At 38.9% G+C, this 24932-nt stretch overlaps 1 protein-coding gene across 1 annotated transcript in view; it reads right to left on the reverse strand.

Moving 5' to 3' along the window:
* Positions 1 to 23959: 23959 nt before the first annotated feature.
* LOC114039864 (zinc finger protein 252-like) overlaps positions 23960 to 24932 on the reverse strand; it is a 14743-nt gene continuing 13770 nt past the window's right edge. Inside the window, exon 6 of the mRNA XM_027857761.1 lies at positions 23960 to 24932. This exon is cut by the window's right edge and continues 1121 nt beyond it. Within this exon, the coding sequence (XP_027713562.1) occupies positions 23988 to 24932 (945 nt within the window). The 3' untranslated portion in view covers positions 23960 to 23987.

The following is a 24932-nucleotide window of genomic DNA, read 5'->3' on the forward strand; positions in this document are numbered from 1 at the left end:
TGTCCAAAACATAACTCATTATCTTTTCCCCAAAATCTACACCTCTTCCGTACTTCCCTGTTACTGTTAATGATACCCCAATACTTCCAGTCACTCAGATTCACAACTTTGGCATTATATCTCTTTCCCTACCCTACATATCCAATCAGTTGCCAAATCTCATAATTTCTTTCCCCACAACATCTCTCTCATTTGTCTTCTTTTCTCTATTCACACAGCTACCACTTTAGTTCAGTTCCTCTATCTTGGACAATTTCAATATCCAATTGGCCTCCCTGCCTCATCTCTTCCTATTCTAACCTCCATAGGCTCTCAGAGTTTCTGTTCGGAAAGCAGTCTGATCATGTTAGCCCCCTCTCCTTGAATGTTTAAACTCCAATGGCTCTGTATTATCTCTAGGATGAAATTTAAATTCTTCTTATGGGCATTTAAACCTCTTAACAACATGGCCCCTTTCTGTGTTTCTATATACTATTCCTTTCTATATTCTGTGGCAAGAATGGCTGCTCATCGGCCAGACAAAAACTGGCGGTGGGCCAGATTTGGCCCATGGGCCATAGTTTGCTGACCCCTGCTCCATAGTCTAACCATACCAGTCCTCTTGCTCTTCTTTATACACAACACACCATTTCCTTTTTCTGTGTCTTCTCACTGGCTGTGCCCCATGGCTGGAATGATTTCCTTTCTTACTTACAACTTGTAGAATCTATGACTTCCTTCCAGATGCAAATCAAATGCTACCTCCTGCAGGAGGCCTTTCCTAGGCCCCTTTAGCGACTAATCTCTTTAGCTCTAAGGTTACCTTTTATCTATTCAGTGTGTATCTTGTATGTATCTATTTATATGATGTCTCAGCAGGTTGCATGGGGTGTCTACCCATAACTTTATAGTGCCTCACCACTCTCACCTGTGTGTATGAATACCTACTCACTCTGTGGGCTGGCATATTCACTTCTACCTGCCATCACCTTGGCAGTTTAAAGCTAATTTTCTTTGGAATGTACCCATTGCATTCTAGCAACTTTATATTTTGTACTTATTTTTTTTTCAGATTATGGTAATAGAAATGAAAACAAGGAGTTGAATCCAAAGGAAGAAATTCCTAAAAAGGTGGAATCACAGTGGATGGTGTCAGAAAAATTTAGTAAACTTGATGGGTGCATAGGAAGTTTAGTGAGACAACTGGAAAAGACCACAATGAAAAGTCTAAAAAATTCTCTTTACCTGGAGAATGGTTTCAAGCCAGTGGCAATGAGAGCTCCCACTGGGAAGAAAAGTCATGAATATACTGAATTTGGGAGAAACTTCAACCTAAGTTCAAATCAGAGAGTTCCTACAGGAGAGAAATCCTATCAAAATGATACATGTAGCCAGAGCTTAAAATGGAATTCACAGCTTAGCCACCATCAAAGTACCAACATATCCAAAATTACTTGTGAACATAATAAATCTGAAAAAGGCTTCAGTCGCAGCTCAGTCCTTAATGAGGATCAAATGATTTTCACTGGAGAAAAATCCTATGAATGTAGCGATTGTGGGAAAACTTCCTATTACACCTCTAATCCCATTCAACATCATTTGATTCATGCTGAACAAAAACCCTATAAGCAAAGTGAACGCAGGAAAGATTTCAGTCTGATCTCTAACCTTATTGGGGGTCAGAGAAACAATCAAAGAGAGAAGTCTGATGAATATAAGGAATGTGGGAAAGTCTTTAACTAGAGTGCACATCTTATCCTTCATCAGATAATTCATAATGGAGAGAAGCCATATAAATGTAGTGAATATGAGAAAGCCTTCAATCAGAGTTCCAGTCTTACTCATTATCAAAGAACACATAATGTAAAGAAGCCCTTTACCTGTAATGAATGTGGGAGAACTTTTAGTGCGAGTTCCTCCCTTATTCAACATCAGAGAATTCATAAATGGAGAGAAACCTTATGGATGTAACAGATGTGAAAAAGCCTTTAGTCAGGTCTCGCGCCTTATCTGCCATCAAAGAATTCACACTGTAGAAAAGCCCCATGAGTGCAATATATGTGGGAAAGCCTTTAGTGATCGCCCAATCCTTATTCAACACCAAAGAGTTCACACTGGAGAAAAACCCTATGAGTGCAAGGAATGTGGGAAAACTTCCAGCCAGATGTCAACCCTTATTAAACATCAGAGAATACATAGTGGAGAAAAACCCTATGAATGCAATGAATGTGGGAAAGCCTTCAGTCAGAGTACATGCCTTATTTATCATCAACGAATTCATACTGGAGAGAAACCCTATCATTGCAGTGAATGTGGGAAAGCATTCAGTGCAGGCTCATCTCTGACTCAACATCATAGAATCCACACTGGAGAAAGACCCTATGAATGCAATGAATGTGAAAAAACCTTCAGTAATCGTTCATGCCTTATTAAACATCATAGAATTCACACAGGAGAAAAGCCTTATGAGTGTAACACATGTGGGAAAGGCTTTACCCAGAGTTCTAACCTTATTCAACATTGAAGAATTCACACAAGAGAAAAAATCCCGTGAATGTAACATATATGGTAAAGCCTTTAGTGAGTACTCAGTCCTTATTCAATACCAAAGAGTTCACACTGGAGAAAAACCTTATGAGTGTATGGAATGTGGGAAAGCTTTTAGCCAGATGTCAGCCCTTATTAAACATCAGAAAACCATAGTGGGGAGAGACCCTATTAATGCAGTGTATGTGGAAAAACCTTCAGTGATCATTCAGACCTTATTAAACATCATAGAATTCACATGAGAAAATCCTAGTGAATATGACAAATGTGGGAAAAACTTTAGTTAATTCAACCTTATTCAGCATCAAAGAATTCACACTGGAGAGAAACCTTAGGAATGTAATTAATATAGTTAAGCCTTCAGCCAGAGGGGTGGGGGGGGGGGAGTCATACTGGAGTGAAACCTTATGAATGTAATGAATGTAGCAAAGTTTTTAACCAGAAAGTACACCTTATACAACATCAAAGAATTCATACTGGAGAGAAACCATATACATGAAATGAATATATGAAAGCCCTTAGAGTTCTAATCTTATTTTTCATCAAAGAGTACATAATGGTAAGAAACCCTGTGAGTGCAATGAAATGTGGGAAAGTGTTTAGTGTACACTCACACTTCATTCACCATCAGAAGATTCATCCTGGAGAGAAACCTTATGAATGTAATGAATGTATGAAAGCCTTCAGCAGAAGAACACAACTATGCATCTCTAGAGTCATATTAGAGAGAAGGGCTATAAATTCAGTGAATGTGGAAAAGCCTTTAGTCTTAGCTTCCCCCTCTTTCAGCATCATAGATTTCACATCAGATAATAAATAGCCTTGTCAATGAATCAGTCAACGAGCATGGGGAAAACTGGCAAAGTACCAACAAAGCCATTTGACTTCGCCCCATAGATGATTGCAAACTCCTTTGAGATGCAGTCACTTTTCCATTAATTCATATTGTGTCGCTCTCTTTAGCTCAGTGCTATGTAAAAATTAGTTTTTTGATAAATGTTTTTGGCATGTTTGAAAAGAATGATGTGTGGGAAAGGCTTCTCTTAGAATTCCCCTATTGCACCATTGGGGATTAGGAAAGCTATACCAAATAAAAGGCTCTAAAAATAAAATAAATGAGATGGTAACAGCTGAATTAAGATTATTTATCATCAGAAAATGGGGTGGATTGGGTAGAGAAACTTGACTTCTGGTAAATTTCTCACATGGTACATCTCAGCCACAATGAGAAGTGTATTTCATGTATCAAGAAAAAGTATACCCCTCACATCCTAGAAAAAAAAATTCATTTAGAGCAACGGGTCTTAAGCTAAGGTTCATGGGGGCCCAAAGGAGTCTGCAGATAGATTTCAGGGTGTCTCTAAACTTGGATGGGAAAAAAATCATTATTTGTACTAGCTGAAATTTAGCATTTCTTTCATTTATGAATTTAAAAAAATTATTCTGAGAAGGCATCCAGAGGATTTACCAGACTGTCAGAGGGGTCCATAACACAAAAAAAGTTAAGAACCTCTGATTCCAGAAAAGGATAAAGGAAAGATTTCTGGATCTAGTTTCCTCATTTCTAAAATGAAGGGACTGAACTAGGTATCTTCCAAAGTTCCACCTCTAGGTCTGTGATCTCTTTATCTTGGTATAGATTTTTTGTTGATATTTGGCACTGGGATAGGTACAGTAATTTATCTTTGTTTTGCTAGTTTACTCCTTACTACCTCTCCCATGATTGTAGCAAGGTTTAGATCTTTAGTTATACTCTTGTTTCTGAGAAGATACCAAAAGCCCTTTACTTTTTTTTTTTTTTTGCCTTTTGATGAGGCAATCGGGGTTAAGTGACTTGCCCAGGGTCACACAGCTAGTAAGTATCAAGCGTCTGAGGTCAGATTTGAACTCAGGTCCATCCTGACTTCAGGGCCGGTGCTCTATCCACCACGCCACCTAGCTGCATCCAAAAACCTTTACTTCTGCTAGAGTTTTTTTTTTTTTAGAGCCACAAATCTTCAAAACTTTTATTTCAAGGTCATTTAGAAGGGAAGGGAACCATTACCACACACTCTGTCTACATTTTGCGTTTGACCACATGGGACTGTCTTCCTGAAAATCTTTAGGCTCACATTACAACTCATTCCTGCTCTTTGCTTCAGAGGCCATCTTAGCACCTTCGCTAAAATTTCTGATTTCCAAGTTTGCTGACTTTCTTTGTACCCCATGCCCTGCCATTAGCTTTAGGTACTCAAATACTTCTTTTACCTTGGTCTCACTGTTCATTTCTGCTCAGATTGCACAACTTCCCATCTCAATTCCTAAGATCTTTATCTCCAATCTACCTTGATTACTCTTGGTCACTTTACAGTGGACACATTGTCCCTCACCATAGGAAATACATGTAACCACAATCTCCTTATTTTTCAGCTTTCCTAATTGCCTCACTCCTACTGGACCTCTTTTTTTGTCTTTATCATGACTTTCCATCCAACCCCACCCCATCCAATCCCAATGTTCACTGGCTACAAGTAAGTAATTTTCTCTCTTTGGGCCTCAGTTTCCATTTTTACCTCTTTAATATAAGTATTCCCTAAGAATTTTTCCTTGGTCCCCTTTTTCTTTTGATTCTCACATAGCAATGTCATCTATTCCCACAGATGCAACCTCTGCACAGATTTATTCCACATCTCTAGGTCCACTTCGTGACCGTTTTCCAAATTTTAGGTGCACATCTTCAGTGTTCCACTGAAAATTTGATTCACAAACATTTAGAAAGATCTCTTGATTAACTTTTTCAAATTCCTTTTACAGGTGAGGGAATGGAGGCCCAGAACAGTTTAGTAACTTAACCAAGATCATTTAGTTAAGAAGGGCAGAACTGAATGTGAATCCAGTTTCTCTTGAAACCAAATCCAGGACTCTTTACAGTAGCAGTCAGCTAGGTGGCACAGAGAATAAAGTGCTAGACTTGGAGTTAGAAAGGCCTGAATTCCAATCCTACATCAGATGCTAGCCACATCTTAAGGAAGCCTCTTAATATCTCTCAGCCTCAGTTTCCTCATCTGTAAAAGGGGGATACTAATAGCACCTACCTTCTGGGGTTGTAAAGATCAAATGAAATAACATGTAAAGTGCTTTGCAAACCTTTAAGTACTATATAAATGTTAGCTATTAATATTATTTATTAAGCATCTAATACGTACTAGGTAACATACTGGTGGATGAGGATTGAACAATAAAAAAAAAAAACATGCCTCTCCACATAGCACCTGACTTTCAAAGCACTGGAGATGGTCCCAGGTGCTGGGGCTGCAAAAATGGCAACAAAATACTCCTTGGCCTGAGGAGCTTCTATATCCCTGTAGGGGTCCCACAGGTACATAGAAAAGTAAATCCAAAGTAATTTGAAGAGAGAGGGAGCACTACTTAGTGAGTATCTCAGGAAATATCTGTACATAAGGAGGTATCCAAGATAGACCTGGAAGGGAAGGATTCCAAGGGGGAGGTAAGGAGGTCATCCCATACATCTCTCCCTGAATTTGTTACCAACATGTCAAACTCAACATGCCCAGTCCTTAGTCAAGCGCTTGGCATGTAGCAGGTGTCTAATAAATGCTTGTTGACTTGGACTCATTTGCGTTCCTCCTCTTGATGTTCTTTCAGTGGCACCACAGAGTCTTCCCATATTTGAAACGCTGAAGTCATCTTTGCTTCTTCCCTCTTCATTTTTTTCATCCAAGGCCCCTCTCAGTTACTTCAGATGAAACTTAGCTTTCTTTTCTTTTCTTTTTTCCTATTTATTTATTTATTTATTTTTGCTTTTTGGTGAGGTAGTTGGGGTTTAGTGACTTGCCCAGAGTCACACAACTACTAAGTGTCAAGTGTCTGAGGCCGCATTTGAACTCAGGTCCTCCTGACTCCAAGGCAGGAACTCTATCCACTGCGCCACCTGGCTGCCCCCAAAACTTAGCTTTCTTCTAATAGAATTTATTCCTTCCTTCTCTCACCTTATTCCATTCCTTGGTGACTTCACCATTGGCACTGATGATCCTTCTAACATCTTGGCTTCACAGTTCCTCGTTCTTTTTGGGATGGAATGGTTCAGTTTTGTGTACTTTCAGAGTGGTGGTGTAGCACATTTTTGAGGAAATAGGAGCATTCCCCTTACCTGAAGAAGGACATTAATTAGCTTGTTAATGATTAGTAAGAACCTGTTTTGAAAGACTTACTCTTACTAACCTGGATAGGTCCAGACTACGGATTAACTTTGAATTCAAGTAAAGAGAGAGAGAAGCCTGTATATAACTTGTTTCTACTTAGTCATTTGCATGTTGTCTCCGTTATTAGACTGGGATTCTTGAGAGCAGGGACTGTCTTTTGCCTTTCTTTGCATCCCTGGTTCCTAGCACACAGTAGGCACTTAATAAATGCTCACTAACTGACTGACCTTATTGATCTAATGTCTTATCCTGAGACAGAGAGGATGCTCAATAGAGGTGACAGTCACTTTCCAGGGGTAATGAGAGCAGGGAGGACCACCTTCATTGTAAAGTTGTTTTCATAAACAAAACTTGACATATATAAATAAAACATTTTAAAATAAATAAAACATGGGCATTTTCAGTGTGGAAGCCAGAACGAAGCTGGATGACAAAGTTTTAGCTGTGAGGACTGGGAGAAAAATGATGGCCATGGATTTGGCCAGGGAAATAAGAATTCAATCAGATCAATCAGAAAGATTTGAGGACTATCCAGTCTTTATTGTATATATACATTTTAAATTATATTGAATCTCAGGTATTCTTTCTGAATTTATATCCTCCTTTTCCATTGTCCTCTACATAAATATTTCAGCTTAAACCCAAGATGGTTTGGCTGCTGTCAGAGAAAGAAATGGCATACTGAAGGCTGGTGGCAGCATGTGGATACAGAAATCCCCCATCCCTACAGAATGAGGCTCAGACCTCCACCGAAAAGAGGGATTGTCCCACTCAGTAAATTGGTTTAGAAATTTAGCAAACAAGCTGAGGTTCTTGCTCTTGGCTGGGATCGGGAGACTATACTATTTAATTTCCATTAGCCTCTAGTTGCACTCCATTTCAGCCACTTAGCAGCTCAGCCACAACCATCAGTTCATTCATTGACCAGCACAACTTCTCCCTTGGACTTCAACATCACTTGGGGCCACAGGGTTCAGTTCAACAAATATTTGTTACTTACAGCTATGTTTGAGGTCCTGTAATGGGTTCTAAAAATTCAAAGATTAAATAAGACACTGTCTCTGCCCTTAAGGAGCTCAGATGTATAATGGGAGGGGGTAGAGAAGGGAAGTAAGACCTGTAAACTATAGAAACTCGTTCCCAATAGGTTGGGTTATGGACCCCTTGGGTCTTCAGAGTTGCAAGGGGTCCACAAATCCATAAGTATATTAAGTATTGTCATTTTGATCTTTAGCTCTGTGGAACTATCTAGCACAACAGTACAATAAATAAGCAAAAAACTTTCTGTAGATAAAATCAATATCTCCTATATATGTATTACTATTTTTAGAAGTTGTGTGAAGTAATATGATTAATAATAATCCTTATAGAAATCAATAGAACCCAAAGTCTCACTAAATTCATAGCAATTTTTTATTGTCATATTTTTTTAATCAATGATTGTAATTTTAGCAAAATAAATCAAAATTCAATACAACATGGATAATTAATTTGTGGTTTTAATTTGTTAATTTGTAGTTTTCTAAGTCAATATGCCTGGCAGGAATCCATTTCTATTTGAGTTTAACACCATTGCCCTAGACAAAATGTGATAATAGCATGAATTAGACTGATGATAGGAGGAATAGACAGGAGGGGGAAAATGTGAGAAATATTGTAGAGATAAAATCATTAAGTGATAAAAATCACTTATTACCTTGGCCAATCAACTGTGATATGGAAATAGCCATGTATTCCTTGATAGGTACTGCTGTCAGCTGAAATTATTAACACAGAGAGATCTTGGAGGTAAAACCAAGGTTTATTATATGCTTCAGCATAGTCCCAGAGTTCTTAATTAACTCTGATCCATGAACAGAGATTTACTAGAGCTTATATAGTCTCCAATTACATCAGAGAAAGAAAAAGAAAAGGAGAATTTTGGATTTATAGCTGCTGGAAGGAGAAAGGAATTTGCAACTGCCAAAAAGAGAAAATAAAGATTTATTGTTCACAGATACACTTGTAAGATTTACATTTCAAAGATAAATTTGTGAGATTTATATTTCAAAGATATGCTTGTGGGATTTACATTTTAAAGATAACCAAAGAAGAAAAAACACATTAGATGTAGTTTATCAAAAAACATGAAGAAGTAGTCAGGGAAAATTCTTTTACCCTGTCCCTTTTCTAACCTCAGTTAAAATAACTGGGAGTCTCAGTTAAATTAGTGCACCCTAAGGAAAGCCTCAGTCAGTTACATGACTTTTCTCACGATTAAAGCAGCTAGGTTGGACTCAAATTAAAAAAAAAAAAGAATAAACTCTTACAACAACTGGTTGGATTTTAAGGAGAGGGTGAAAGAAAGGATAAGGAGGAATTTAAAGATAGTTCCAAGGGTTTGAGTTCAGGTGACTGGTGGTATCAACAGAAATAGAAAGGTTGGGAGAATGGCAGGTTTTGAGGGGGAGGGGGTGATAATGAGTTCGGTTCTAATTTCTAGTTTATCAGATTGTGAACTCCATAAACAAAGAAAAATGTGGTGTCTTATTTAGTCTTCTTATCTTCTTAAGGCCATAGCACACAATAGGTACTTAATAAATGTTTGTTAGAATTTGAGATGCCAGCCAGATATGCAGGAGGATGAAACCTTGTAAGCCAATGATGTCAAAATTAATAAGGATCCCTGCTAGTTGCATATTGACTTAGGAAACGACATATTATCATTATCTGTGTCCTTCATTTTGTTAAATACCTCCAAATTATATTTAAATGAGCACTCTGGCCCTGCTATAGTCAATTGGCAATAGGGAATGTGAGATTGGAGCTGGGTAGGGGAGGAGTTTGGAGGTGGAGATGCATTTGGCAGTCATCTGCATTGATATTATCCAAGTAAATTAAGGTGAAGGAGAAAAGGATCCAGGAAAGCGTCATGGGAACCATATTTAGGGAGCAAAAGGAGTAAGAAGTCAGTGAATGAAGCAGAAAAGAATGGCTAAAAAGTTAGGAAGAGAATCAAGTACAGAATTCAAGGGAGGAAAATGTCTGAAAGGAAGAGGGGGTCAACGCTGTCAATGTTTAACATGGAGAAGAAAATAATGGGGTGGGGTGGAACACGATAGTTATCTTTAGTATTTGAAGGGCTATCCTATGGAAAAGGAATTTTTTCAAATATGGAATACATGGAAAATTTTACAGTGATTTATATTTGTTTTTTCACTAGTGCCAGAAAACAAACATGTATACATGAAGTGCCAGCTGGTTTTGATGAAAGAACTGGTATAATGCCTGCGCACACTCCAGCAGGGAGAATGAAGTGTTCCTTGCAACTGTAATGGGCAGGGTAGGGAAGGAGAAGGTGATACAGTCCCCCATGTGGAAGAGGCTAGGAAGCCTGCTTCCTGAAAGGCATGATGATGTGTGATGGAAGTTCCTTGGAGAGATTCGGAGCATGCACAAATGTCTCACAACTGGTTCCAATCTGCTAGCCATCTGATGAAAAGGAGCCTCTTTGGTTACTGAGCTTGAACTGAGATGCATTCAAAGAAGTACTAGTGTTTTGGTGTGGGCTTTCTAGACTTGTTGGCATTGAAGAAGGAGGATGAGCTACTATGGCCTTCCTAGTGGTGGAGGGGCCTTGAGCCCTCTGGAGTTGGCATGAAGCTGAAAGACCCTACTGTTGCTTCTGTCTCTGCTGTGTCCTGTTTCTAGTTGAAGGAGATTGGAGATGGCTACTACCTTGTGAGTTTCAAAATGGCAGGAAAGCAAGATACCAAAAGGTCTAAGAGTGGAGTTCATGCCAAATTTTTAAGCCAGTCAGTCTAGAATTGAGACCTCAAGAAGCAAGAGTGGTAGTAGCAAGATAGTCTGGTGGCAGTTGAGACAGGATTTGATAAAAATGGATTTTTAAGAGGTAAGGATGAGCTGTTAAAAGTTGACTTATTTGGGGCAGGTAGGTGGCACAGTGAATAGAGCTCTGGCCTTGGAGTCCGGAGGACCTGAGTTCAAATCCAGCCAAAGACACTTAACATTTACTAGCTGTGTGACCCTGGGCAAGTCACTTAACCCCGATTGCCTAAGGGGGGAAAAAGTTGACATAATTAACTCCATTGTGTTCCATTTTCAATATTTTACTATGTAAGCCTCATCATATACTGAAGGATCAGCTTACAACAAGCTCGCTTCCTTCAATATGTCCTTTCTACCTCTACTCAAAAGTTTTTATTATTATGAAGGAATATTGTAAAATCTCCCAAAAAACAAAAAGAGGGCCCAAGGAGTCCTCTCCTTTTCTTTAACTCCCAAGGGATATATAGTCCCCTTCATCTAGTATGAATGGTTATGCTAACAAGAACACATTCCTTCTTTTGTAACAAGAGATAAACTTTCTTTTTTCTTGTAAAAAGTACATATTTCTTCTCTACTCTGACCTAGCCGCTTTGTAACAAGCACCCTTTTGCTTCACAAACCCTAACAAATGGTATAAATATTATTACTTGGATTTTGAGATACATATGTCAATCCACTTGGTGGTCTCACTCTGAGAGACAATGATCTTGTCTCTCTTGTGCTAGCCTATTGGCAGAATCCAAGAAAAACTCATGCAACAGACTCATCCAGGGGCTATACTGAATTTCGATGTGAGGAGTCAAGGATAGTCAAGGATGTCACCTAGGTTTCCAGCCTGGGTGACTGCAAGAATGGTGATGCCCTTGGCACTAATAGTGAAGTTTGGAAAGGGGGTGGGTTTGAGGGGAAAGATAGTAAGTTCAGTTTTGAATATGCTGAGTTTAAGATGTCCAGTAAGCAGCTGGAGATTGAAACTGAAAGTCTTGAGAGAGTTTAGGGCTGGTAAGTAGATTTGAGAATCATCAGCATAGAAATCATTATTGAATCCATGGGAGCCAATGAGATCAACAATACCATAATAAAAGTCTATTGACTTATGCATTTTTTTGAGGCAATGGGGTTAAGTGACTTGCCCAGGGTCACATAGCTAGTAAATGTCTGAGGCCAGATTTGACCTCAGGTCCTCCTGACTCCAGGACTGGTGCTCTATCCACTACACCCCCGAGCTGCCCTGATTTATGCATTTTTAAAGGAGCTAATTGATGTTAAATGGTTACATGGAATTGGAGTGTTAGTCACAAATGGAACTAGAGTTTTTGTGAGAGAATGTGATAGAAACAATGTGGAGGTACTGAAGGTTCTTAAGCAAGGAAGTAATGTGATCAGATCAGTGCTTTAGTAATGGCAGTTGGGCAGCCAGATGGAGGATAGGCTGGAGAAGAGCATAGCTTGAGGTGGGCATGTACTAATTGAGGATGTTACAACAGTACAGGTGAAGAGGATATGGATTGAATAGAGAGGCTAGTGGTCCTGTTAGTGGAGAGGAGACAGCTGAGGATTACTATGAGGTTATGAACCTGAGTGATATGAATGAATGAATGGATGGATGAATAAAAAAGCATTTATGAAGTCCTTACTAAGAGCCAAACATCTTGACAAGTTCTGGGGATACAAATAGAGAATCTAGAGGCACCTTTGCTCTCAAAGAGTCCACATTGTAACTGGAGGTAACAACACATACATACACACACATACGAACAGATATATAATCATATAAATATATTATATATTATACCTGATTATATGCATATAGATGTATATAATATATAACAATATATTATAAATGATTATATAAGTATGTAAGTGTTTATATATGTATATGTTTATATATGTGTGTATAAATGTAAAATATGTGTATAGATATACACATATATATGTGTATAGATATATACATATACACATATATATACACATATACACATACATGCACACACATACACATAGCTACAGGGCAAATGGAAAGACCCAGAAGTCCTAAGGGTACTACAGTGGGGTGGAAATGTATATTGGCAGGTCAGATAGCAATGCCCAGGGAGCTGGAGGGTGGAGTGGTAGGGTAGATGGTTATACCTACAGAAACTCAGGACCTGGTAGCAAGGCAGATGCTAAGACCTGATAGTCCTCCATAGTCATAGAAAGGTGGTGGTAGTTAGTGACTCCCAGCTCATTTAATTGGTGTGAGCAGTCATGGTGCTTTTCTCACCTGTTTGCCCCATTGGGTCAGGGAAGGAAATGGGGAATAGGTGCCCCTGCTGGTGTTTCTTCCCACCTTGTTGCCCCATGAGGTTAGGAAGTGGGGACAGGGGAACATGGGAGAAGCAACTTTGAAAGACTTAGGAACTCTGATCACTGCAGTGACCATCCACAATTCCAGAGGACCAATAAATAATATCAATAATAATCGTAACTAGCATTTATATAGCACTTTAAAATTTACAAAGCACCTTACAGATATTTCATTTTATCCCTGTAACAACCCTGGGAGATAGGTGCTATTATTATTCCCATTTTATAGATGAGGAAATTGAGGCAGACAGAGATTGAGTGAGTTGCTCAGGGTCACACAGCTATAGCAAGTCTTTGAGGCCAAATATCAACTCAAGTCTTCCTTATTCCAGGTCCACTGCTCTATCCAGTGCATCACCTAGCTGCCTCATACTGAAGCATGCTATCTGACTCCTGACAAAGAGGTGATTGATTCAGGGTGAAGAATATATTTTTTGGACATGGTCTCTATGGGAGTTTGTTTTGCTTAACTATGCGTATTTGTTACAACGGTTGGTTGTTATTTTTTTCCTATGTGGTAGGGGGAAGTGGGAATAGACAGAAAATAGATTTGGGGTAATTAAAACAAACAAATAGAATTGGGAAAAGTAAACAGGTCTATATTTTTTAAAAAATAAGGAAAATAATGGTAGAGCCCTCAACAGAAATAAGGAAAATTGGAGGAAGGATTGGTTGGGGTGGGGTAAGGAGAGTTCGATTTTGTATAGATTTGGGAGCCATCTGTATAGAAATGATAATGGAACCCACTGGAGCTGATGATATCATCAGGAGGGTAAAGGGAGAAGAAAAGAGGACCCAAGCCAGAGCTTTGGAAGAGACCCAAATTTATCAGGTGGGATAGAGGCAATGACCTAGCAGGGTCAAATTAATGATATTTATGAATGGCGGAGACTTGAGCTCATTTATAGGCAGTGGGGAAGGAGCCAACAGATGGAGAACATAGATAAGAGGGAATGATCAAAGACACAAACCCCCAAGGATTGACAAGGGTATGGAATCAAAGACACAAGTAGAAAGGTTAGCTTTGGTGAGGAGAAGGGCACTCCAGAGACCGGTGCAAAGTAGGAAATATGTGAAGTTGTGTGTGTGTGTGTGTGTGTGTATGTATGTATGTATGCACATATATATGTATGTATATATATGGGTTTTGAGGTATGGTGTAGAAATGAATGAACTTGTGATGGATGGCTTCAATTTTCTTAGTTGAATGGAGGATTAAGTAATCTGTTAAGACATGGAGGTAGGGGAAATCTTTATACATTAGGAAAAAGGAAAATGTTTGGAATAGCTGCATCATAGAGAATGTTGTAGAAATGATATCAGGTAGGAATAAAAGGATTTTTTCTGTAGCAGTGAGGGCTCAATTGAGATTAGGTAACATGAATTTGTAGAGAACCCAGGCAGCATATTTATGTGACTTCCAATGACATTTATTTGTCTGGATATAAGATAATAATAGCTAAAATTTATAGAGCTTAATTATGTAACTTTGTTGCAAAGGATTTTATATATGTTCATTTTGTTTGATAGTCACAACAACTCTAGGAGGTTAAGTACTATTATTATCTCCATTTTACAGATGAGAAAACTGAGTGTGAGAGAGGTGAAGTGTCTTGATCAGGGTTACACAGCTAGTAAGTGTCTAAGGCAGGATTTGTACTAGCACAGTGGATAGAGTGTTGGGCCTGGAGTCAGGAAGACTGAGTTCAAATCTGCCCTCAGACACTTACTAACTGTGTGACCCTGCCCAGGTCACTTAACCCTGTTTGCCTCAGTTTCTTCATTTGCAAAATAAGCTGGATAAGGAAATGGCAAGCCATTCTAGTATCTTTGCCAAGAAAAACCCAAACAAGGTCACAAAGAGTTGGACATGACTGTGAAATAACTGAGCCACAACAACTTCCCAATTCTAAATTCAATGCTCTTTCCATTTTGCTATAGCTAGACAGCTAGCATGCCCCTCTTATTTTCTCTTCTTTAGCTGAAATACTTCTAACCTTCAACTGATGCTGATAAGGACCTGGTAGGTATCAGGTAGATACCTGTCTAGGGACTGAGAAAGTGGAAGACAGGGGTGACCCATAGTTGAGTTTTGGCAAAATATGAATAATAGAAAAACAAGGAACAGGTGACTTTAGTGGTAGATATTACATAGTTGATTTGGCTAATTGTAGGAGCAAGACTGAATGGAAGTCAGTGGAGCCAGAACAAGGTTGATGGAATGGGAGAACAGGGAAGAACTGAGGACTAGAGGTCAAGATGTGGAATGAGTTTAGAAAAGCAAGGTATAGAAAGAATGAGGCAGAAGGGAAAATGGAAGAAGAGATTTCAAGAAGGGAATTTTGCATTTCAGGATCAGAGGTTTGGGGTGATAAGCAAGCCCAGGTTGTGATTTTCCCTGGGGTTGGTTAGGAGGGAATTGTGGGAACTGAGTGAATCACACTGACTCTATCTTGTGACTCAATTTTGGAGCTAGCTCAATTTCCTTCAATTATGGGCTCAATTAAGGGTCTAGTCCAATTTCTGTCTTGTGAGAGAACTTTATTCAATTATGGGGATTGTCAGAAAATGTTATTATATTGTTTGAACCTAGTCCTGTGTGGCTGGAAAGCTGGATGACCTCTACCTGTTGCTTATAGAGTTTTAACTAAGGACCTAGGTTATGCTGACCAAGAAACCCAGTCAGATCCGAAGATTGATGTAAGGAGTTTTCTCACAATTCTATATCTCAAGCAATCTGAAAATTGGCCCCATGTTGTCCAATCAGTTATTCTTTCCATGTTCCTTTGATTGAATAGACACTTGAGGAGGGGAGTGTGACACCTCTTTTTCTGATTTCAGAGAATTGTACCTGTTTGCTCATCCCTCCTAACTTGGAAATCCCCTAAACTTTCCTCCAATTTGAATTCAGATTGCCTAATTTTGTATCCTGTTAATTATTTTCTTTTAATTAATTTGTCTTATTTGATTAGTTCTTTTTAATACATAAAAATCGATCTCACTTTGTATTCAGGATCTTTGGACTGACTGGGGAGTCCATTGACCTGTTTATGATGCCTGTTTTGCTAATAAATCATATAGTTCAGATTGTTTCCTCAATTATTATTAATTGTCCACCATGGTTTTGGTATATTGGAAGTTGATGAACTAGCAAGCTAACTACTTCTTCAAAGAAACATTAATGCAAATATTGAAGAATGAGGGCGGGCACTCAGCTGAGTCAGGTACTAAATTCTGAGAAAAAAGGGAGAGATATCTGAAGGCCAGTAAATGACAGCAATGAGGAGCTGCACAAAGTGATAAATATGGATGAAGTGAACCTCAAAGGAGGATAGGTTGCTGATAGTGGCAGAGGGAGTGTCTGGAAGTTACATTTGGGAATAATATACCAACTCTTTCTCCTAACCAGGTGTGCCTGGGGAGGTGGTGATGATGTGGAAAAGAGCAGTCAGCATTGGAAGTGGTCTGAGAATGAAGTGTCATCTAGGGAAAGACAGGCAGTACCTGTGATGAAAATGATAGGTACTTGAAGTACTAAACTATTGAGTCAGTATGGCATCACAAGAACAGCTTGTGCCAGGTTAAGCTTATCTAATGTTTGAGGTGGGAAGTACCACCCCAGTACTGCCATTCAACATCACAGAACCCTGAAGGATAGAAGCCCCAATTGACTGGCACTTCCCCAGTCCCATGGCTAGCAAGTTGCCACATTATTCCCATAATCTCCATGATTCAAATGAAAATCGCTTTCTGTTACTTATTCCATTTTCTTGTCCTCATCCATTAAAACTCTATTCTTCCCCAGTCTCTTTAATTCTCTGCCTTCCAGTATCCTGATTTCCATTAATATTTCTCTCCATCCAAGATCTTTCTTTTCAAATTTCCATCTTCTCATGCTCACAGAAATCCGAGTCTCTCTTGAAGACAATCCCTGACCATCCTGTCTTCCCATCCAGGGCTAGTTGCTTCTTTTCACATTGGGCCAAGAGGAATCAGCATATTCCATACTCCTCATTGCCACTTTCAGATTCTACCTTTGCCAGAATCACTCAGCAACCTCTTTGAGATTCATCCCATCTGTTTTGATCATCCTGTCCCAATCCTTGTTGCCATCATCAACTGATCCTCAGGTCACCTTTTCTCTCTTTTTGGTGATATCTTCTTTATCACTAAAATTTAGTCTTTGTTTTTACTGCAATTTCTAGTACTGACACCCCATCCCTTTATCCCAGGCAGCTTCTTTGCTCTGGCTTCACTTTTCTACCTTAATAGTTGTGACCCTATAGCCAATTTGACTATGCTATACACCTCTACTGACTACCTTGCCCCCTTGCCTTTCCATCATTTCCTCCATCCATTCTTATTTTGGGGACATCTCCATGTTCTCTACTCCTATAAGCAACATGGAGCTGATGAAGATTTCGGCAGTTGTGTGGATGATGGATTTAATGGGGGAGATTATAAGCAGGGAGACCAACTAGTAAGCTAATACATTAGATGAGAGGTAATGAGGCCTGAACTAGGGATTCAACTTGTTCTGTGTGTCCTGAGGGCAGAACTAGAAGCAGTAGGTAGAAGGTGGAGATTAGATTGCCTCTGAGATCCCTTCCAATTCATACCTGAGCAAGAATTCCCTCAGACATTGTCAACAAGTGATCATTCAGAGATCTCTAGCGGGGGGAACTACACCACTTGAGGCTTCCCTTTCCAGTTTTGGATCACTTGAATTAGTAAGATTTTTTTTTTTTGATACAACCATCTTCTATGTATCTTGTATCCATTTCTCTTAGTTCTGCCCTCTGGGCCCAAGGAGAACAAGAACAATCCCTTTCTTATATGTCAGCCCTTCAGGCACTTGACAGCTATCATGCCTCTCTTTTTTTCTCTTCTTTAGTTGAAATTTCTCTAACTTTCAACTGATGTTGATATAACATGATCTCAAGGTCCTTCATCTTCTTGGTTGCTCTCCCCGAACACTCTCCATGCCCCTTCTAAAACGCGATGCCTATAACTAGACATAGTAGCCCAGGTGTGATTCTCACCATCATAGAACAGTGAGATTATTACCTCTTTTGTTCTATATGAAATCACTATGGGTAGACTACACTCCCAGATGAACTTAAGGTGTATTGTTGTTCTGGAAGGTAGGTGATATTTAATTGGTAAACACTTTTATCAGTTATATAGTATGAATAATATTAAAGTCTTCATACTATATATGGGACAGAACATAGTACACACAGGATATACAATATTTTAAAAATGTGTCCAGTCTTGATTTATTCAACTCTTCCTTCATGGGAGTGGAGAAGGAGGGTGAGGATTGTGGTAGTTTTGAGATGGGATAGTAGTAAGATGAGCTTCAAGAGATTCCCACTAAAACACCAGCCAAAATTTCCCCAGTCATTTCTAAGCAGTCTAACATCTGCTTGATCAATAAGGCCGTAATTCTCTTTAGCTACAAAGATGTATATTATTACAGGCCACTTTTGGATAATGCTAATTGTTATTTAGCCACTTGTGTCTCAGTGGAGAAAGCAACATAAGGATCATTTCTCACACCAAACTGGGCACCCTTGGATCTATCCAAGATGGGGGCAGTGTCAGGACTTCTTGGAATTTCCTGGAAGGCCTTTCTTTGGTCCTTTTAATATTACGGAGATGCCAGTATAACACTTGGACTGTCTTTGCTCTCCAATCTGCTTAAAGGCCGATGGATCCCTTCCAGCTGCCTTACCATTGCTCATGGAAACTGTTTCACTTGGCTCTAATTCAGACATAGAATGAATGGTTTCCTAGCTTTTGAAATGTAATGCCTAACATTTTTACAACCCCATTCTGTAACATCACCAAAGCCTTTAAGGAACAGATGCTAATTTCTACTATTTCTAACTGCCTCAGGCTTCAGCAGGGAAATGTCCAGTTAGGGGATCAAGGAGCATGAGCAGTAGAAAGTTAACCATATTGTCTCCTTCAAAGCTATATCATTGTCCATAACAGGGATCTGTAAATATAGACTCAGGCTGTCCCTTATTCACTCTTGGAGCCAGAGTGTTCTCCCCAAAGTAGTCCCTCTGGTTAGATTGATCCTCCAGGGCCCTCAATTTTCTCTCTAATTTTGGAGCCAGAGGAAGGATCCCTTCTTCCTCCCCTAAGGCCCTTATGGTTATGGGCAATGAAAGACTATAGATTATCCTTATCCTGAGACCCTGGGCATATGGAGCTCTTGCTGATGCTTTCTGTGATCAGTTTTGCTGGCCTTCTTCTGCCTATTCCTCGACCAAGAACTCAGCTTCAAATCAGGTTATTATAACCAAGAAACTTAAACCATCTACAAAAGTCTCTAGCTTTCTAGTCCTCGAAATTGCAGAAATATAAAGATGGAAATCAGAAAGGGTCCATTCCTTATCAATTTTCTAACGATTAAGAACAATATAATGACAAAATCTAACACTCAAGAGGTAATGAAAAAGAGGTTCCAGTCACACAATACAAAGAGGAGGAGGGGCATTACAAAGCTACAGAACTGACATTAGGCTGTCCTCAGCTAAGTAAATTCAGCCTTGTATGTATATGAAGTCGGAGCTAAGAAGAGCAGATGGGAAGAGAACGGGAATGATCTTAAAATAAAACATTAAAAATAGCTCCTACTGATTGGGTAGCTATCTCCAACATTTTTAAGCTCCAAGTAGCAGCTCTTGCTATTCCTTTTTTTTTCTTTTTTTGCCTCACAGAGGAAAGGGGAAATGGAATCTTGGAACAGAGAACTAGAGAAAAAGGACACAGAGACCCTGAGTATTTCCTTTCTTCTTGGCAGTTCTAATAACTGTGGGCAAGCCAAACAAGATACTTGTGAGAAAACAGGTCCTGGGGCTTTTACTTTGAACGAAGCCTGATTAAGTTGGTTTGGCTTTTGGGCACATTAAGTAGATGTCATTTATTAAGTGTCTGCTCTTATCCTCTAGGTATACTGCTACCAGGTATCTGCAACATATGGCCACTCTGAACAGCAGGGCAGAAACCATAGGGATGGTTGAAATTAGCATGTTTTCCCAGCCCCGCCTTTTTTTTTTTTTTTTTTAAATAAGGAATGATCTTTTAAAGAAACATTTTAATTGGAACAGCTTTTGCCTTGTTTTGCTTGGCCCATTAGAAGCAATATGTGGAAGCTACAGTGGGGCATTGTTTCAACATAAGGAAGAGCTTCTTAATAGAGTACAGTAGTCCCAAATGAAATGGACTGCCCCAGGAGGTAGAGCTCTCCACCACTTGAAGGATTCCTGGTTCAAGAACAGGTTGGAGATAACCTCTAAAAAGTTGTAACTGGCAATTTTTGTGCCCATGACACAAGCTCATTGACCTGGGAGATAGAGTGATGGTGCAAAGCCATCAAAGAACTCACTGGGAATGTGGTCACTGGTCCATTATTAGGCAGTTACCTATTTTAATTCTTCTTGCTAACCAGTTGCTAAGCTATTTTTTTTTCTGTGTTGTCAATGCCCTCAATTTTTGTGCTTGAAAGTAGCACTCTGTGAATCTTTTGAACTCTGAGCTTTTATGACTTTAACTAGTAAAGTAAATGCTTTAAAGTAGCATTTTGTTAGCCTGTTGAAACATGTGGATTCCTTTTTGGAGTGTTTTTAAATACATAAAATAAAATGTATAGATTAATAAAGGAAACCAATTATACTGTTATCTAAAAAAAAAATCACAAACTTCTGGTTAAGAACCCCTGCTTTAGAGTAACTTTCTAGAGAAAGACAAACCTAAAGAAACCTGAGATACATGGACATATCTTAGGCATGCAGACTATAGAAGTGGAATGAACCTCAGAAATCATGTAGTCCAACCCACTCCTTTTGCAAAAGAGAAAACTAAGGCTGAGTTAAGTGACTTGCCCAAGGTCATACAGGTGACTCAGTACTGCAGTGAAAAGTGTTCAGGATTTAGAGTCAGAAAGACTTGGATTCATATCCTGCCTACTTGGGTATCCTGAAGTAAGTCACTTAACCTCCATAAACCTCAATCTCCTCATCTGTAATGGAAATGAGGTGCCACAGTGAATAGACTGCTGGGCCTGGAATCAGAAGACCTGAATTCAAATCCAGCTTCAGATATTTACTAGTTGTGTGACCTTGGGCAGGTGACTTAACCTGCCTGACTTGGTTTCTTCATATGTAAAATGAGGATAATAAAACTACCTACCTCCCAGGGTTGTCCTGAGGATCAAATATTGTAAAACATTTTGCAAACCTTAAAGCGCTATACAAATGCTATTTTAATGCCTATGATACTTAGCTCACATGGTTGTTTTGAGGCTGAAATGAGAACTAATGTTTGTTAAACACTTTGCAAGCCTTAAAGTGCTACCTGCCAATTATTATATTAGGTAGCAGAACTGGAATCTGAACCTGGATATTTTGACTCCAAATCCAGTGCCCTTTTGACCATATCTTCTTCACTAATCTTTATAACTTCTCTTTTCAACGTAATCTAGCCTGAATTTTACACAGAACTCAAAATGTTCTTTTATCTTTCCCCTCAATCTTAATAGTGTTGCTTGCCTCCTGGAATTTGTCCTGGCTTGTAGGGCTTCTGAGACTTTTGGCATCAAACCCCCTGGTTAAGACCCTCAGAATATTGAAACCTATCGCTTCAGAAAAGAAGCCAGAAACTTAAGAAAACAGATGAAAATTAACCTGTTGAGCAAACCTTTATCAGCAAAATAATGGCTTACATTTATGCAGCCTTTTAAGGTTTGCAAAACATATTACATGCATCATCTCATTGGATGCTCACCCACAAAACTGCAGCAATTAAGACCATATATACTTGGGGAGGTAGCAGAGTGGAGGAACCTAAGGGAGACGACTATGTATCCACCACCAATTTCAGGAGTATCATGCTAAATCTCCAGAACCCTACCCTCATGGTGGAAGCCTCAATAAGAACTTGTACCTGTTCAACAAGAGAAACTGTGGTGTTGGTCACTCATTGCTCTATGAATAAGATGCCAATGTGTGTGTATAATTTATAATTCTCATAGTCCTTTGGGTTCATGAAGCACTTTGCTTACAACCTTACAACATAAGTGGCCCATTACACCTATGTATTACATATGAGTAAACAGCTCAGAGGGTGAAGTGACTTTCCCTCAATCACAGAGGTAAGAAGTGTCAGAGTCAAGCCTTGAATTCAGATCTGATGATTCCAAGTTCAGTACTCTTTCCATCATGCCATGCATGGATGTGTAGACAATTGTTACAATTATTTCTTTCTTCCAAGTGCTACTCAAAACATACTGGTCCAATTTCCAATACCAAAATTATGTAGCAAATGCCAGTTTGTGCAACATGCTATCTTTGTGTCAGGTGTATAAAAGTTCCTGTGTCTCTTCCCACTCCCACATATGAAATAAAATATTTTCTCACCTAACTTTTTAGATTACTCACAGAATTAGTTGGAAAAGACCTCTGATGTTATCAATTAATATCCAAAAAGAAATTCCCTTATCCCTGTCAAGTGGCTATCCAGTTTTCATGTGGAGAACCTGCTACTTCCTGGGGCAGATTATCCTACTTTGAGACAGCTCTAATTGGAAGGAAATTACTCCTTGTGCTGATATCTGTTCTATAAGATCCAACTACTAATATCGATTCTGCTTCCCAGGGCCAAGAAGAATAAACTTGATTTCTTCTATATGACAGCCCTTCATATAGTTCAAGACAACGATAACGTCTTCTTCTCATATCCTCAAGTCTTTTCCCTAGGCTAAACATCTGCTCACAGGTGGAAGTTGTATAGAGGAAAGAACACTGAATCTAGATATAGAGGATTTGGCTTCAAATACCAGACTTGTCTTGTGTGACCTTGGACAAGTCACTTCCCATCTTTAGGCCTGTTGTCCTCATACATAAAATGGGTTGAATTATGTGACCATTGAAGTACCTTTTAGCTCTAACTCTGAGATTTCTTATTCCTCACATAACATGGTTTCAAGTCACCCTGGTTACTGTCTTCTTAATAGACTGCCGTCTGTCCATGTCTCCTCTGAAAAAGTCTAAGAACGCAATATTCTACCTATTGCCTGATGATGAGCAAAGAAGTCCTAGCATCCTCTTTTTTTCTGAACGTTATGCCACCATTAATACAGTCTGAGATCATATTTGCTTTTTTTGGCTACTATAACACAATAGTCATTCAGATCGAATTTGCAGTACACTAAGAGACTCAGGTATTTTTACATGAACAGCTGTTATGCCAGGTCTCATCCATTCTGTGCTTGTACAGTTGGTTTTTTGAACCTACGTGTAGGATTTTCTATTAATCTCTATTTAATTTCATCTTTATAGTTAGCCTGTAGTTTTGGCCTATTGAGATCTTTCCAGATCCTGATTCTTTCACCCAATGTTACCTGCAGATACGATAAGCAGACCAATTGCTATGACTTCTGATGGAGTTGGATTCTACATAAAACATTCTCAGGTTCTATGGAATTATTTAAGCAAACTGAACTAAACAAAAAAGAATAAGTTGGTTTCAGCATACATTTGAGTGAAAGGAGTCCAGTCCTTTAAAGGTAAGTTCAATGGAAAAAGAAGGGGAAACTAGGTATAACAAGTAATGGAATACAGATTTTTGTATGAAAGAATGTTCTAAAATTTGCTAGAAAGTATTATCTTTAAATACTATATTTTAAGTTGCTTATTTTAAGTTTCAATAATGAGGCTTTATTTTTATAAATGGTGCATTAATTTATGGTTAAATCTGAGGCCTTGAGCAGACCTTGGAGTTTAGAACACATAATTTAGACACTCCATTGCCACCAGGTGGCAGTGTACAAAAGCTAAATGATTAACTTTTTGAAGGGTAAGAAAAAAATGAGACCTAAATTTGTAGAAAAGTCATGAAGTGACAATTTTCTCTTCACTGTAAACTTTATAATGTAAAATTTTGTGTTAGTGCAAAGAGAACTTCCTCAAATTACATTCACAATGTAACTTTCTCCCTAGTGTGAATTTTGTGATGCTGAATTTAAAATACGTGCATACTAAATATTTCTTCATGTGCACTTTATTCACAAGATTATTCTCTAGTGTGAATCTTCTCATGACTAATTAGAGTTATTCTCTGACTGAAGGTTTTTCCACATTCATCACATGTAAAGGGTCTCTCTCCACTGTGAATCCTCTGATGTCGAATAAGATGAGAGCTTTGCCGGAATGATTTCCCACATTCACTGCATTCGTAGGGTTTTTCTCCAGTGTGTATTCTCTTATGTTGGATAAGTGATAAGCGTGCACTGAAGGATTTATCACATTCATTACAAACATAGGGTTTTTCCCCAGTGTGAATTCTCTGGTGCTGAATAAACTGTGAGTGCTGACTGAAGGCTTTTCCACATTCATTACACTCATAAGGTTTCTCTCCAGTGTGTATTCTCTGGTGCTGAATAAGTGATGAGCGTACATTGAAGGCTTTCCCACAGTCATTACACTCATAGGGATTTTCTCCAGTGTGAATTCTCCTATGTCGAATAAGGTGTGCACTTTGGCTGAAGGCTTTTCCACATTCATTACATTCATAAGGTTTCTCACCATTATGTGTTCTCTCATGTTTAATAAGTGTTGAAATCTGGCCAAAGGTTTTCCCACATTCATTGCACTCATAGGGTTTTTCTCCAGTGTGACTTCTCTGATGCTGAATAAGGTGTGAACCCTGGCTAAAGGCTTTCCCACATTTATTACATTCATAGGGTTTTTCTCCATTATGTACCCTCTGATGTTGAACAAGGGAAGAAAGTACGCTGAATGCTTTATCACATTCATTACATTCATAGGGTTTTTCTCCATTATGTGTTCTCTGATGGTGAATAAGATTAAAGCTCTGACTAAAGGCTTTTCCACATTCATTACACTCATAAGGTTTCTCTCCTGTGTGAATTCTCTGATGCTGAATAAGGTGACCTTTCTGGCTAAAGGTTTTGCCACATTCATTACACTCATATGGTTTCTCTCCAGTATGAATTCT

This window comes from Vombatus ursinus, unplaced genomic scaffold (genome assembly GCF_900497805.2).
Source record: "Vombatus ursinus unplaced genomic scaffold, bare-nosed wombat genome assembly UNPS02012319.1, whole genome shotgun sequence".
Taxonomy (NCBI): Eukaryota; Metazoa; Chordata; class Mammalia; order Diprotodontia; family Vombatidae; genus Vombatus; species Vombatus ursinus.